The 13,975-nt window shown below is 43.3% G+C and overlaps 2 protein-coding genes across 3 annotated transcripts in view; both read left to right on the top strand.

Moving 5' to 3' along the window:
• Positions 1-1,111: 1,111 nt before the first annotated feature.
• On the top strand, positions 1,112-10,561 carry LOC108424711 (ADP/ATP translocase 2-like). Its single transcript, XM_017692897.2, has 4 exons — positions 1,112-1,229; positions 5,698-6,184; positions 7,816-7,956; positions 9,929-10,561. The coding sequence occupies exons 1-4, from the start codon at positions 1,119-1,121 to the stop codon at positions 10,084-10,086; spliced, it is 897 nt and encodes a 298-aa protein (XP_017548386.1). The 5' UTR covers positions 1,112-1,118; the 3' UTR covers positions 10,087-10,561.
• A 1,758-nt stretch (positions 10,562-12,319) lies between these two features.
• ube2o (ubiquitin-conjugating enzyme E2O) overlaps positions 12,320-13,975 on the top strand; it is a 61,288-nt gene continuing 59,632 nt past the window's right edge. The window contains exon 1 of one of the 2 annotated variants that reach the window (XM_017693025.2): positions 12,320-12,960. In XM_017693025.2, coding sequence (XP_017548514.2) covers positions 12,466-12,960 — 495 coding nt within the window. In that variant the 5' untranslated portion in view covers positions 12,320-12,465. The remainder of the gene's footprint in view (positions 12,961-13,975) is intronic. The other variant, XM_017693024.2, reaches the window with a different exon arrangement.

Here is a 13,975-nt window from a genome sequence, read left to right as displayed (position 1 = left end):
AATATAATGTACTTCAATAAATTGCTTCTTTTTTGAAGAAGGGAAACACAAAAAGAGAACAGAGTCTCGTGAGAGGTGAGGCTGCTTTCATTTTCTCATATAAGATTTCTTTCTTGAACAGCTTTCAAATGGTGGGTGTAAAAAGGTTAGTCAGTCAGCTACACTCTTAAAGGCTCGTCTTCAAGTGTTTTTAGAAGCAGGTATAGTTTATTAGTGCAGTGTGAAATAGTTCTTCAGACTGATGAAGAATGTGTTGTATATCATTCTATACAGCACCAAAAACTGAAGAGGAAAGTGGGCTTTTTGCTCTGTCTTTTTCAGGTGGCTCACTACTGGTTAAGCATAGTATTTTGTAAATTAATCTAGTGCATGTGCATCATTTTCATTATCTTTTGCAAATTAGTTTAGTAAATCATTTTAATTGCAATATCACAAATAAAGCTGGTCATACAGCTGTAATAAATCTAGCAGCGTTAGCATTGCTACTAGTACTAGTGCTAAGTGGTCGGTGAGTTAATCGCCTGACCTTATGAACGCACGTGAGGTGCTGTTTTAAACTCCTATAACTCAAGTTCAAAAGCATTCAAATACATTACACTGGTGTTTTATGCTTTTCCGTGTTCAGAAAATGAGTGTATTCTTTTATATAACATGTTTAGCGTTTATAAACTATCATTTTACTCAAATGCTCCATCTTAACCCTTTCATTCTGCACTCGCTCGGGGGCGCCCTCTAGCGTCTGAGAAACCCTGAAGACGTTACAGAGAGCTGACTGTTCTCTCTTCACGTTCTATGCTCCCATTCATATGTTCAGCAGGGACCGGCCTCCTTATTTATAACGTCTCTGACTTCACCCATGATCCATGAAGGCCAAACCCAGGACGGTCAGTATTAAAGTGAAGTAGAGTGTAAACGAAGTGTTTAATCGGGATAAAACTCGCTCGTTTCTGTAGTTACACTAGATATGTGGTTGCTATGGTGACGTGACGGCTCCACAGCCAGCGCGCTTCTTGTGAAGTAGCCAATCACAGCGCGGGAAGGCGGGGCCTTTCGGAATAGCGGTGGAAAAGGATCCCGCGGGGTGTAAAGATGCTGCAGTAAGTTTTGGGAGTAAAACCATGAGCGACTCCGTCGTTTCTTTTGCCAGGGATTTCCTGGCTGTCTGTGTCGCAGCTGCAGTGTCTGAAACGGCCGTGGCTCCTATCGAGAGAGTGAAACTTCTGCTTCAGGTAAGACTAAACAGTCAAAATGTTCCATACTCACATCATACTCACACACCCGCTTTCAGCCAAGAGCAGATCATTACAGCGGTTATAGAACATAATAATGAAGTATTGATGACTGTGGTCTGTATATGAAATAGCTGTGTACCTGATCAGTGAACATCACTGTGCACAGATAAAGTGGAAGAGGATGAAAAACAAGCCCAAATCAAATTTATTTGTATAGCGCTTTTTACAACGGATGTTGTCACAAAGCAGCTTCACAGAATTTCAGAAAAGACAGAGTTTTAACAGGAGTGTAAAAATGTAAAAACCCCCCAGCGAGCAAGCCAGGGGCAACAGTGGCCAGGAAAAACTCCCTCAGAGCTGAGGAAGAAACCTTGGGAGGAACCAAGGCTCACCAGGGGGGACCCATCCTCCTCTGGTCAAACTACCTACAAGTGATTATATTACTAATATTAATAGCAGTAGTATTGGTATTAGGAATAACTAGGAGTCTATGAGAACATCAGTGTAGGGTGGGCAGCTCGTCCAAGGCAGGTGGTGGTGGCTGGGGCGTGGGCAGCTGGTCTGAAGTGGGTAGCAGGAGGGCTCGGCAGTCGGTCGTCCTTCAGTGTCCGGCTGGACATGTGGGTGATTGTATGCTCGGAAAAAAAAGCAGGGAGAGGGAATTAGTTTTAGTTTGTACGTAAAACAGTAGATGTAAACATTTACAGAGTGTGGCTAACAACTCCAGCAGATCTGACTACGACAGCTTAGCTAAAAGGAGAGAACCAGAAGGACACACAGACACGGCAGCACTCTGAAACAGTTCGGCATCCCTCCCTCCTCTCCACCGTCCACAAACCTGAGTAACCTCCTGCGAGCAGCGGGACGACAGCACCAGCGTCTCAGTTTACTGTAATTCCCTGTGTCCATGGACCCCTGGATCTGCTGCCTTTATCTAAGGGGGAACATTAGCTACCAAAAGCTAAACTGAACAACTGAGTTTTCAGCCTAGTCTTAAAGATTGAGACTGTGTCTGAGTCCCGAACAGTTTCTGGAAGATCATTCCAGAGTTTGGGGGCTTTATAAGAAAAAGCTCTTCCCCAGCTGCAGCCTTATGAATTCTGGGAACTATTAATAGGCCAGTACTCTGTGATCTGAGTGGTTGTGATGGCTCATAATAGGAAATGAGGTCTTGCAGGTACTCAGGAGCGAGCCCATATAGGGCTTTATACATCAATAAAAGAATTTTATAATCAATACGGAATTTAACAGGCAGCCAATGAAGTGATGAAAGCACTGGACTGATATGCTCAAATTTACTAGTTTTAGTGAGGACCCTGGCTGTGGCGTTTTGGACTAGTTGGAGTTTGTTAAAATTCCTGCTCGTGCATCCTGACAGTAGTGCATTACAGTAGTCTAGCCTAGAAGTAATAAAGGCATGTACTAGTGTTTCTGCATCATGCAGGGACAGGGCATTTCTTATCTTGGCGATGTTACGAAGATGCAGAAAAGCTGTCCTAGTGATGCTGCCTATGTGTTGATCGAACGATAAATCTGAAACATCTTACATATGTCAATAACGAGGAGTTTAGAGGAATATAGTTAGACCTACTGGAGTTAAACATTAAAGACAGAAGTCTTTTAGGGTCTCAGTGAAGCTTCCATTGGAGGCTCCTTCAGTAACATTGAGAGAAAGCATCCCTGAGGAACAAACAGATGAGGATACTGGAGCCTATCCCAGCGGTCATCGGGCAGAAGGCAGGATACACCCTGGACAGGTCGCCAGCCTAAAGAGTTTAATGTCTTTTAAAGCTTGTATTATATGACGTAATTAAGAATACACTGCCTGATGCCCGAGTTATAGTTTTGAGACCAAACCTTGGCTTAAAAGATATGTTTTAATATTTATTAATTGCGGAGAGATGCAAGCAGAGCAATGTGAGGCAAAATAGTAATTAAAGATTTGCCACAGCTTTACCATCATCAACATTACATACAATATCTCAGGTTCACTGGTGGTTTTGGTTAGTGAATAAAATGGCTATTCATGTTGTCACCATGGTGAATCTTTATTCCTCTATTATCACCACTGTAAAGTTTTAATTATGTAGCAAATTACATTGGTAAGTTTTCCTACAATGAACTTTTTCACATCGAACTCCACTAAATGATTTTTAGTGTAAGTTTTACTGTAAATGAGGTTTGCCTTGGTTAAATCATATAGAAAATTTGAAAAGGTGGTGGAATTCCCCTTTAAGGGTCTGAAAGAAATTTTAAGTAAGAGGGCAAAGGCAAGGGTAAAGCAGGGACTACAAGTTGCAAATGGACACCAAAATAAAGGTTTGCTGACCACAGAGGTGGTTATATACACATGTAAACACTGAGTAAGCAGATTTATTGCATGACCATGTGAGTAGAAACCTGCAGAGTGTTCTTCGACCTAGTAAAGTCAGGAAAAGCCATCATTCTTGTTCTTTGATTGTTGGTACACAGCACAGAAGTACTAAAAACATACCGAATTGAATCTAGGCAACAAATCTAATGCACTCCCTCATGAGACTAATTACTCTATATTATGTCAAGCCTGTATCACATAAGCCCATTTCTCGGAATTATCTCGGGTTTCTTTCAAATAATTTTGCTCCTTGGATGCTGACTTAAAGGTCCATAAACATCCCATTCAGTCACCAGTCCATGTGTGGACCCTAAGCAAGCCTGTTTTGAGTTCAATTTTTGTGATGTCACACATTTACAAAGGTCCAACTATATAGCCTACAGCAGTTTAGCCCCGCCCACTCACTCTGAAGTTATAAGGAGTGTTTCCACCAGAACTGCCTTTTAAATGAGACACAATACAGGGCAGCCAATCAGAACAGAGCTTGTTTACATATCAGTTTTAAAGGCACAGTAACATGCCTGTGTAATTCTAAGGGATAAAGAGAGGGTGGAAATGTTATAAGGGCATACTATAAGTTGACACACACACACACACACACACACACACACATATATAATATATAATATATATATATATATGAAAACTTACAGTTTTCACAATGGTGATGTTCACCAGTGTTTTCCTATGTGGGATCTGTTCTTAGGTAAGAACAGAATCTACACACACTCAAGAGCACAAAGGTGTGAACAGTTCTTTAAAAACACCATGAATCTGACGCAGAGACCTTTCTCAAGAACACATTTAAGAAAAAACTCAGGAAGATTTTAGTGGATGTGGCCCAGTGGTGGAACCCACTAGATTTGATTTCATTATAATTTGAAAATATACTGCAAGATTAGGCCCTTAATTAGCTTCAGTTCTCCAACATTGCCCATTTTCAGTCTAGACTATTGGCTCCTCAAACAAAAGTAGAATACCGCCTAAATGAGTATATCTGAGCTAACCTGCTGCACTTCATTTAAGCCGAGACTGTTCATTGGTTTACTGTGCACCATCAGGCCTAATGAATTAGACACCGCTCATCCCTGCAGGTGAGCTGCTCAGGTGACTCTCAGGTGTTTGTCTCACCTAATAACTTTAGTGCAAGCTACAGATCAGGCTTCTGTCACGGGAGTAGCTCAGGTTGCTATGGCAGCATGGGATGGGCACACTCACATACGTCATGGACTCCTTTGTTTGCACCTCCACTACTTATGGAGTACATTACAGGTGTTACATCATTTTCCCTAAAGAAAACAGAATTATAATGAATTATAAAGGAGTGTGACACTTTAATGGAAAGGTTTTTGGCAGCTCCTGCAATTTTCACCAAAGATTTACCAAATAGAAGGAAATTAAAAAACAGTTTTTCAAAACGTGTAAATAAAGTCATTCAGAAGGGTCTGATGTAAAATGGTTCACTGTAGAGTAACTTACTGACTCAGATGTCTTTACAGTGGTGGTCTAATGTTTCTTTGCTGATATATAGCCTGTTTAATTAACACCAGTGAACCTACATGTATCTTCTGATGTAATGTCTCAGACATCAGGCATAACTATTCCATGTAATAACTTTCCATGGGGGAACTTTTAGAGGCATTAAACTCTATAGACGTCTGGTTCCCGTCACCACCACTGTAAACAATCCTGACTCAGTGATTTTCTCAGAGCATTTTCAAGCATAAAATTGAGAAAAATCTGTATAATAAGTATAATTCACTTGAAATTAGTTTATATAGCCTAGGCCAAAGGTTGTCAGTTATCCATAAGTGTAGACAAAAATGATTTTTTCCAAATTTTACCATCATCAACATTATATATAAACACTCAGAATACACATGCTGGTTCACTGGTTGTTTTGAATAGTAAATAAAATGGTTATATTTGTGTTGTAGTCATGTTTCTATCACCACCACTGTAAAGGAAAGAGTGTCTACAATCAACCATTTCACACCAAACCATTCTGAATGATTCTGTTTACATCTCCACTGAATTATGTGGAAATTGGGAAAAAGAATTCCACTTTTAGTATCTCAAATCTCTTCATAGGTGCAACATGCCAGTAAACTCATCACAGTGGACAAGCAGTACAAGGGCATCGTTGACTGCATCGTTCGTATTCCCAAAGAGCAAGGCTTCCTCGCCTACTGGAGAGGCAACCTGGCCAACGTCATCAGATACCTTCCCACACAGGCCCTCAACTTCACCTTTAAGGACAAATACAAGAGGTTCTTCCTGGATGGCGTGGACCAACGGACCCAGTTCTGGAGGTACTTTGCGGGTAACCTGGCCTCAGGAGGCGCCGCAGGGGCCACTTCCATGTGCTTTGTTTACCCTCTGGACTTTGCCCGAACTCGTCTGGCAGCGGACATCGGCAAAGTGAGGGCGGAGAGAGAGTTCACTGGGCTGGGCAACTGCTTTGCCAAGATTTTCAAGGCTGACGGCCCGAGGGGGCTGTACAAGGGCTTCAACGCATCTGTACAGGGCATCATCATCTACAGAGCCGCCTACTTCGGCATCTACGATACCGTCAAGAGTGAGTGTAGAGCACAGGATGGAGACTTGGCTTTGTATTGTCAGGTGTATGTCACTGGTCACCACTCATGGTCCTGGAGAACCACTGTGCTGTGTGTTTTGGTGTTGTCCCCGGTAATTCACCTAATCAGCTTATTAAAGCTGCACAATGTTAATTTTGTTGAAACTGAAAGAAGTATCATTACTGAGTCAGTAAAAAAAGCAAGCACTGCTGCGAGTTGTCATGTAAAGCCTGAAAAAAGCCAAGTCAGAGGTGTTGGGTCAGGAATTTCTGTATTAACGTTGTGCGCACAAGCTCTCAAAGAAGATCCGGCTCGATGTTTAGGTCTCCAGTGATCACAAAATCAAAACGATGCTGATGAAGATATTATAACAATACTAGATAATTCACTCACATGCTCAGAAGACGCATTCCGAGTTCTCTTTCAATCAGCAGATTCATCTGCTCAGGGAAAGGGTCTGAAGCACAACCCACTTTACAAATGTTCTGCCACAAAATGCATGCAATTACACATTTCCGTCAGAGAGGTCTCCAAATCATCTTTAAAAGAATATTCCAGCACTTTTTCAACCTAATCTGTACCTGTTGCAGACATCTTGTACTGTCAGTTTCATCAACATTTTTATGTTGTCCCTGTGTTTATAATGCAACTGAAAACCGTTTGAGTCAAAGCTCACTTCTAACAGAATCCAGTAACTATTTGCTGAATTCCGATTGAAATATGTGTCTATAGTGGGGATTTGAAAGCACTAACAGTACAGGTGTTGGGATGAGACAGACTGAGAGAATATCTTACCAAACATGTTCTTCTGAGATTTTATGATTTATCCAAGTTCTGAACTGAAGCTACGCAGTAAAAAACACAGTTCTGGTTAGCTTTGCTTTCCTTAATGGGGTATTTACATGATGGCACTGTGGCATGGTGGGTAGCGCTGTTGCCTCACAGCAAAGAGGGCCTGGGTTCAATTCCCCAGCCTGGTGACCAGGGTCCTCTCTGTGTGGACTTTGCATGTTCTCCCCGTGTCTGCGTGGGTTTCCTCTGGGTTCTCCGGTTTCCTTCCACAGTCCAAAGACATGCAGTCGAGCCAATTGGATATGCTAAAGGTGTGAGTGACTGTCTGCGATGGACTGGCGACCTGTCCAGGGTGTATCCTGCCTTCCGCCCGAAGACTGCTGGGATAGGCTCCAGCACCCTCCCGCGACCCTGACGGGGATGGATGGATGGATGGATGGATGGATGGATGGGTATTTACATTTTGACGGTATACCAGGGATACCTAAAATGTGGCCCATGAACTAAAGTTGGCCTGTGGGGACGTTTGTTTGGCCCAGAGATATATGTAAGATTTGACAAGAGTGTATGAAAAAATAAGGCTAGCCATCTAGATGTTTTGTTTTTTGACACTTTGTTCCCCTAAAACAGAATGTTTGGGCACCCCTTCAGCAGATGGACGGAAAAGCAGATATTCCATGCTTCTGCAGCAGACAGACAATCTGCTGACTGGAAAAACACTAGATTATTCCTTTAACAAACATCCTGAGTTGAAGTGGGTGGGGAAAACACTAAAATGTGCAGGTCAGGGCCTGGACTGAGAAACACTGATGTGCTAAACACCCTCTTCTGTTTGTAGGTATGTTGCCAGATCCAGACAATATCCACTTTATGGTCAGCTGGATGATCGCTCAGAGTGTGACCACAGTGGCCGGAATCGTATCCTACCCCTTTGACACGGTCCGCCGCCGTATGATGATGCAGTCTGGACTGAAAGGAGGTAAAAGAGTGCAGCAAAATCATCACAGTTTACAGGCTGCTGTTGGTGACACCCCTTCTCAATAAACGAATGCCTGGTCATAACTTACTTAGGTGTGAGAATGGGATCCTAATGTGTGGCCATGACATGTAAGGCCTGCGAAAAAGATAAATAATTATTATCTCAACCCCACACTTTTACGAATTTACATGCCATACTAAGTTGTGGTCACAACTAAATTATCTTGTTCAAATGCCTTATTAAGTCTAGGCAACTGTTTACAGTATCTTGTTCCCACTACATACTAATATGTCACAGCTTATTTATCTTATTCCCATGCCTTGTTAAGTCGTGGTCATGATTTAATCATATTTTCCCCATGCATTACTAAGTTGTGGTCACAACTTAATTATCTTGTTCCCATGCCTTACTAAGATGTGGTCACGATTGAATTATTCCCTGGCATTACTAAGTTATGGCCATGACTTGACTACCACAGCTTGATTATCTCGTTCCCATGCCTTACCAAACCATGGCCAAGTTTGAATTACTTTGTTCTCATTCCTTACTAAGTTACCTAAAAGCTAGGCCTAATGCTTCTAGGCGAGAGGATGTCTGTACCAGGCATTCTTGCAGCATTAGAAAGCCTTGAGAGATGAGAGATAAGCTGACAAGAAATACTGCCTTTTTATTAAAAGCAAGCTAGCTTTTAGTGAGGAAAGAGATAAGCAGCGAACAGGAATGGGTCGTAACTCTTAAAGAATGAAGAAGATGCCCAGCTCGGAGTTGAGAGAGCCATTATGGAGAAGTCGTAAAAATGGTCCTCGTCAGAGAAAACATAGAGGTGTCAAAAAGTAAATTTAACATAGCAAATATAATGATAGCCAATGGAAACCCCAGGATGGTCGGAGAGGAGGAGTGAAGACAGTACCCCGGGGAGGAGCACTGACCATATTCGAAAAACATTATAAAAACTGATGTAATGTGTTGAATCTTTGCATTTTGGCAATCCGGAAGCCGACTTGTCACCTGAAACGTAATAAATGAAGAGGGCCTTCTCCTTCCGGGGGCGGCGCGGTGGCGAGGAGGGCCTGGGTTGGATTCCCCTGCCGGGTGACCTGGGTCCTCTCTGTGTGGAGTTTGCATGTTCTCCCCGTGTCTGCGTGGGTTTCCTCCGGGTTCTCTGGTTTCCTCCCACAGTCCAAAGACATGCAGTCAGGCCAATTGGACGTGCTACGTTGCCCCTAGGTGTGAGATGGACTGGCGACCTGTCCAGGGTGTATCCTGCCTTCCGCCCAAAGACTGCTAGGATAGGCTCCAGCACCCCCCCGCGACCCTGATGGAGAAGCGGCTTAGAAAATGGATGGATGGATGGATGGGCCTTCTCCTTCCTCGACAGAACCATCGGCTGAAGTTTGGTTTTTCATTTTTCTTTAACCTTCTGCGAGAATGCTTCTTAATCTTTTTGACTGTATTCTCTTTTTTGCATTTTGCAAGAATCCTTTGATTTTAATTCCCCTTTATATATTAGAAAACAGATTAAATTAATATTAGAATATTAATTAAAAAGTTAATTAGTTGTAACATAATACTTCGTTGGAGACCCAGGGTGGAGTTTGGACTGCTCTGGATTCTGACATTCCCATGCCTTACCAAATCATAGCCAGGTCTTAATGACTTTGTTCCAGTGCTTTACTAAGTTGTGGTCATTATTTACTTATCATGTTCCCATGCATTGCTAGGTTGAGGCCATGATTTAACTATCTCAACTTAATTATCTTGTTTCCATACCTTAACAAGTCATGGCAACTCATTAGGATCCTATTCTCATGCCTTAGCAAGTTGGCTTTGCATTATTGTTATTATTTTTAGGAAAGATGTGACCAGTGGGGCTCTGTAGCTGTTAAACTGCAGCAACAGATCAACTGTAAACTGAGTCAGATTGACGGTTTTCTCTATAACTGAAAAACATAACCTGTTTCTGGAATTGCAGTGGACGTCATCTACACTGGCACAATGGACTGCTGGAGGAGGATTGCTCGTGATGAAGGTATGCAGGCCTTCTTTAAGGGGACCTGGTCGAACATTCTGAGGGGCGTGGGTGGTGCCCTAGTGCTGGTTTTATACGACGAGTTTAAGAAAATAATATAAATGATTGCCGTTAATGTTGTGAGAAAGGTGCTGCACTGAAATTATGTCCAACGAGGAAACAGGAGAGGTAAAAACGAGTCCAGTGTTGTGTTCATATGGAAAATGTGATCAGCGTTGTAAGTCCTCACATGTACCTTATTGGGGTCTTATGACTCACCTTGCTTTGATAAATCTCTGAAAGTGAATGTGTACATCAAGTAAAAGTCTGCTATCACAACTTCATCAACAACAATGTATTGCATATTTTAACCATTCAAAAAGATGTATCCACCTACTTTTCCTCTAATTTGTGACAAACTGCCAATTCAGTTTCTTTTTCTCTGTCTGCATCTCCTGTTTGCTGTGTTTACAAAGCATGTCTCTGATAAACCAATAAAATATTGATCAATTTTGACTGTAGGCAGGTAAATGGTGTCTGATTTCTCGCCTTGTAACTGCACACCCAGGTTCTCCAGTGTTGTGAGTGGGTGTGGTCAAAGACCTCCTGGAACTCCTGGAAACTTTATCAGAAACCCCTCCCTTGTAGCCCGATCTTGCTATAATCCCTTTATAGGTAAGCAGTGTGTGTTTGCTATCCTCTAGTCCAGGGGTGTCCAATCTAATTCGCAAAGGGCTGGTGTGGCTACAGGTTTTCACTCCAAACAAGCTGGAGCACACTTGACTCCACTTGTGGGAAGACTAGACTAACTGATTCAACATTTCATCAGGTGACCTCCTGCTTTAATGGAGTGAAAACCTGCAGCCACATTGGCCCTTTGTGCATAAGACTGGACACCCCTGCTCTAGCCCTTCATCAGTGGTCAGTTCTCAGTCAGGATGGATAATTTGGTGTGCCGGGCCACTCTTGTTGATGTGTAAACACTGCAACACTGTTGTGCAACACCACTATTTTCCTGCTGTAGCACATTTGATACAACTGATGATTAAAATTTCTGCATATGAATGGTCATTCAGAGAGGTTTGGTGTGAAATGCTTCATTGTAGGAACCAGGGATCGCTGTGACAACGGCACAAATATAAGCATTTTATTTACTATCCAAAACCACCAGTGAACCTACACGGCTTCTGAGTTTTATATGTAATGTTGATGATGGTAAAATAGCGATAAATCTGGAAAAGTGTTTTCTTTCACAACACCCAGCGTGTTCGCCTCCACCATGACCCCAGCGGTCATTGGGTGGAAGGCAAGAAACACCCTGGACAGGCCAACAGTCCATCACAGGGGCCCATTATGAACATCAAATATAAAAACTCAGAAGATTCTTGTAGGTTCACTGGTTTTCGCAGTATAAGACTTTTAAAAGTATCAATATCGTTATTGGGATATCAGCCTCTGTATTAGTACTGGATAGAAAACAAGTGGTACGGCCCATCCCTACCGCACTTTGAGCAGCATGCCAGGATGGAGGCGATGAGGCTGTTGCCTGCCAACAATCTGCATTCTCACACTGACACCATGCGGTGGGATGAGGTCACCCTGATCTGACCGCAGTAATGCCTTCATGCCTTTGGGTGGAGCAGCAGGCCACAATTCAGTCACTCTACCATTCAGAGAGCACCAGTGACAGCTGAGGATGTTCATCCTGCGGACTAGGTTTCCTCTCTTATCCAAACCTCATGCTTATTTTATTCCCACACATTTTTGGAAAGCAGTTTGTTCTTATTGCAGTCTTATTAATAAGCTCATTTTAAATCACACTTATGCCATTTCATTTTGTTTCGACTTTTATATACTTTGCACTTCCATTTAATGATCTATTTCATTTCTTTTACCGATCAATCTTTCAAGCACTTTACTTGTATTGCTTTTCATATTGAGCTACCTTTGTATATGAAGCTCTTATAGATAAAGTATATAACACAAACTAACCTACTGTTATCATTATTAGTTATCATTCAAATATGGTTGTGCCAGTTGTAGTACAATGTATTTCTGTCTGCTTTTAATTTTATGCACTAAAACTACTAGTAAAAGTACTACTTTTAGGCCTATATAGGGAATAAAATACAGGTATTTTATACTTATATAACAACGGGTGGATTATTATTATGATTATTATTAGATGGTCCAAACTGTTGCAGAATATATTTTATTTATAGCATTTAAAAATGGCATGGTTAAGATCACTGCCCGTTTCAAAAAGAACAATATTAATAATATCAACTATTATTAGCTAGTATTGGTGGTTATTATTAAAATAAGATCCCGTGATTAGCATCACAGGCGTGAATTAGACGCTGCTGAATTCTTTCTCAGTCTCACTCGTTTCACATTATCGACGTGCAGCGCTTTTTTGCGTGGCCACGTTAAACCACGTGCTGCTCGCAGCTTCGCTTTTTCGTTTCGTCGCTCCGCCGTCCGTCTCACTAACGGCAGCGATGGCGGATCCAGCAGCAACGACGGCAGTTCCTCCTCCGGTGTCTCCGGCTCTTTCCCCGGCCGCCAGCCCGGGCTCCGAGCCTCCTTCGGCGGCTCTCTCGCCGTGTTCAGGCGGCGCCCAGCGGCTCCTCTTCTCGCACGACCTGGTCTCGGGTCGCCACCGCGGCTCCCTGCGGTTCGGCCTGGTGCGAATGATTCACGGCGAGGAGGATTTCGAGGAGTCCGACTCGGATGTGGAGGATGGCGGTGGGAGAGGAGGAGGAGGAGGAGGAGGCGGTGGCGGCGGTGGCGGTGGCGGCGGCGGCGGAGGTGGTGGTGGTGGTGGAGGAAGCGGCGGCGGTGGAGGTGGCGGCGGGGGAGGAGGAGGCTGCGTCCCCGGGAATTCAGACACGGAGAGCGGTGCGGCGGACTCCCGGTCATGGCCTCTCGGGAGGGGCTTCGTACGGGTGCAGTGGTACCCCGAAGGGACAAAGCAGGATGTTCGGGAGACGAAGGTGATTTTTACGCTCGTTTATCTTCATTTTTTTGTGTTTCATTGTTCCCCAGCATCACCCCCCATCCATCCATCCATCCATCCATCCATCCTTCCATTCATCCATCCCTCCGTTATTAGCCACACCGGCTAGCTTTGCTAATAACTGCCATTCTCCTGGCAGGCTAACTAGCAAAGCTAACCGCGATTATTCGACTGTTCGTGAACGAGTTACTCACTTTTTTCCAAATCAAGGCAACAAAAAGAAAACATGAAAGCGGCAACAGGATTAAATTAAGTTTATTTCCCCCCAATAACGCAATTCATAATGAAAAGTTGCTGTTTTGTGAATGGAGTCGATTAGTATGCAGTAAGCTAGTGCAGTGTAAAAGATGCAGCAAGTGGGTTGTGATGGCTTCGTGAATATTATTAAAACAGACGAATTCACCCGCAGGGCAGACTCTCTGCTGACCTGTCACCCAGTTGAGGGTGCAGTAGTGAGTGGTGTTATGTTAGAATGGCCATTAAGTCAGCAGGTTGTTGTCCATACACCAGAAAGAGGCAGTGGCATTTACACTGGTGGATGCTTCTACCTCCATCTCCAGATTCTGGAAGGTCTGCAGAAGTCCACACAAAGGGCTGCTGTGAAGGGTGGGTTGCACGGTTTGACCGTTGTATCGGACAGCGTGGGCTGGGCAGGCGTTTGTGCGCTTTGGCCTTTTGTGTGAGTCACACAAAGAATTGATCATTCCAGGCTGGGCCTCATTAGAATCCACCTTTTAGGGCACCAGTGGAGCTCTTCAGCAAGGATACATGCAAATCATTGTCAGTGACATTGATACAAAGGTGTGGTGTCCTGGCGAAAGGCTTAGGATAGCCGTTCAACCTCATCAGTATCTGGACAAAGCCTAGGGCAGCCTCATGGACTTAGGTGTGTCTTAGCATTGATTAGCAACGTGCTGAACACACATTCATCGCAGCAAATCAAGTGGAAGCTCTTCAGCGTGATTATGTGGTGTCAAAATGTAAAGACTCTC

Source organism: Pygocentrus nattereri, chromosome 30, assembly GCF_015220715.1.
Source record: "Pygocentrus nattereri isolate fPygNat1 chromosome 30, fPygNat1.pri, whole genome shotgun sequence".
Lineage (NCBI taxonomy): Eukaryota > Metazoa > Chordata > Actinopteri > Characiformes > Serrasalmidae > Pygocentrus > Pygocentrus nattereri.
The sequence above is the reverse complement of the archived record's forward strand: the minus strand, read 5'-3'. Positions and strand labels throughout refer to the sequence as shown.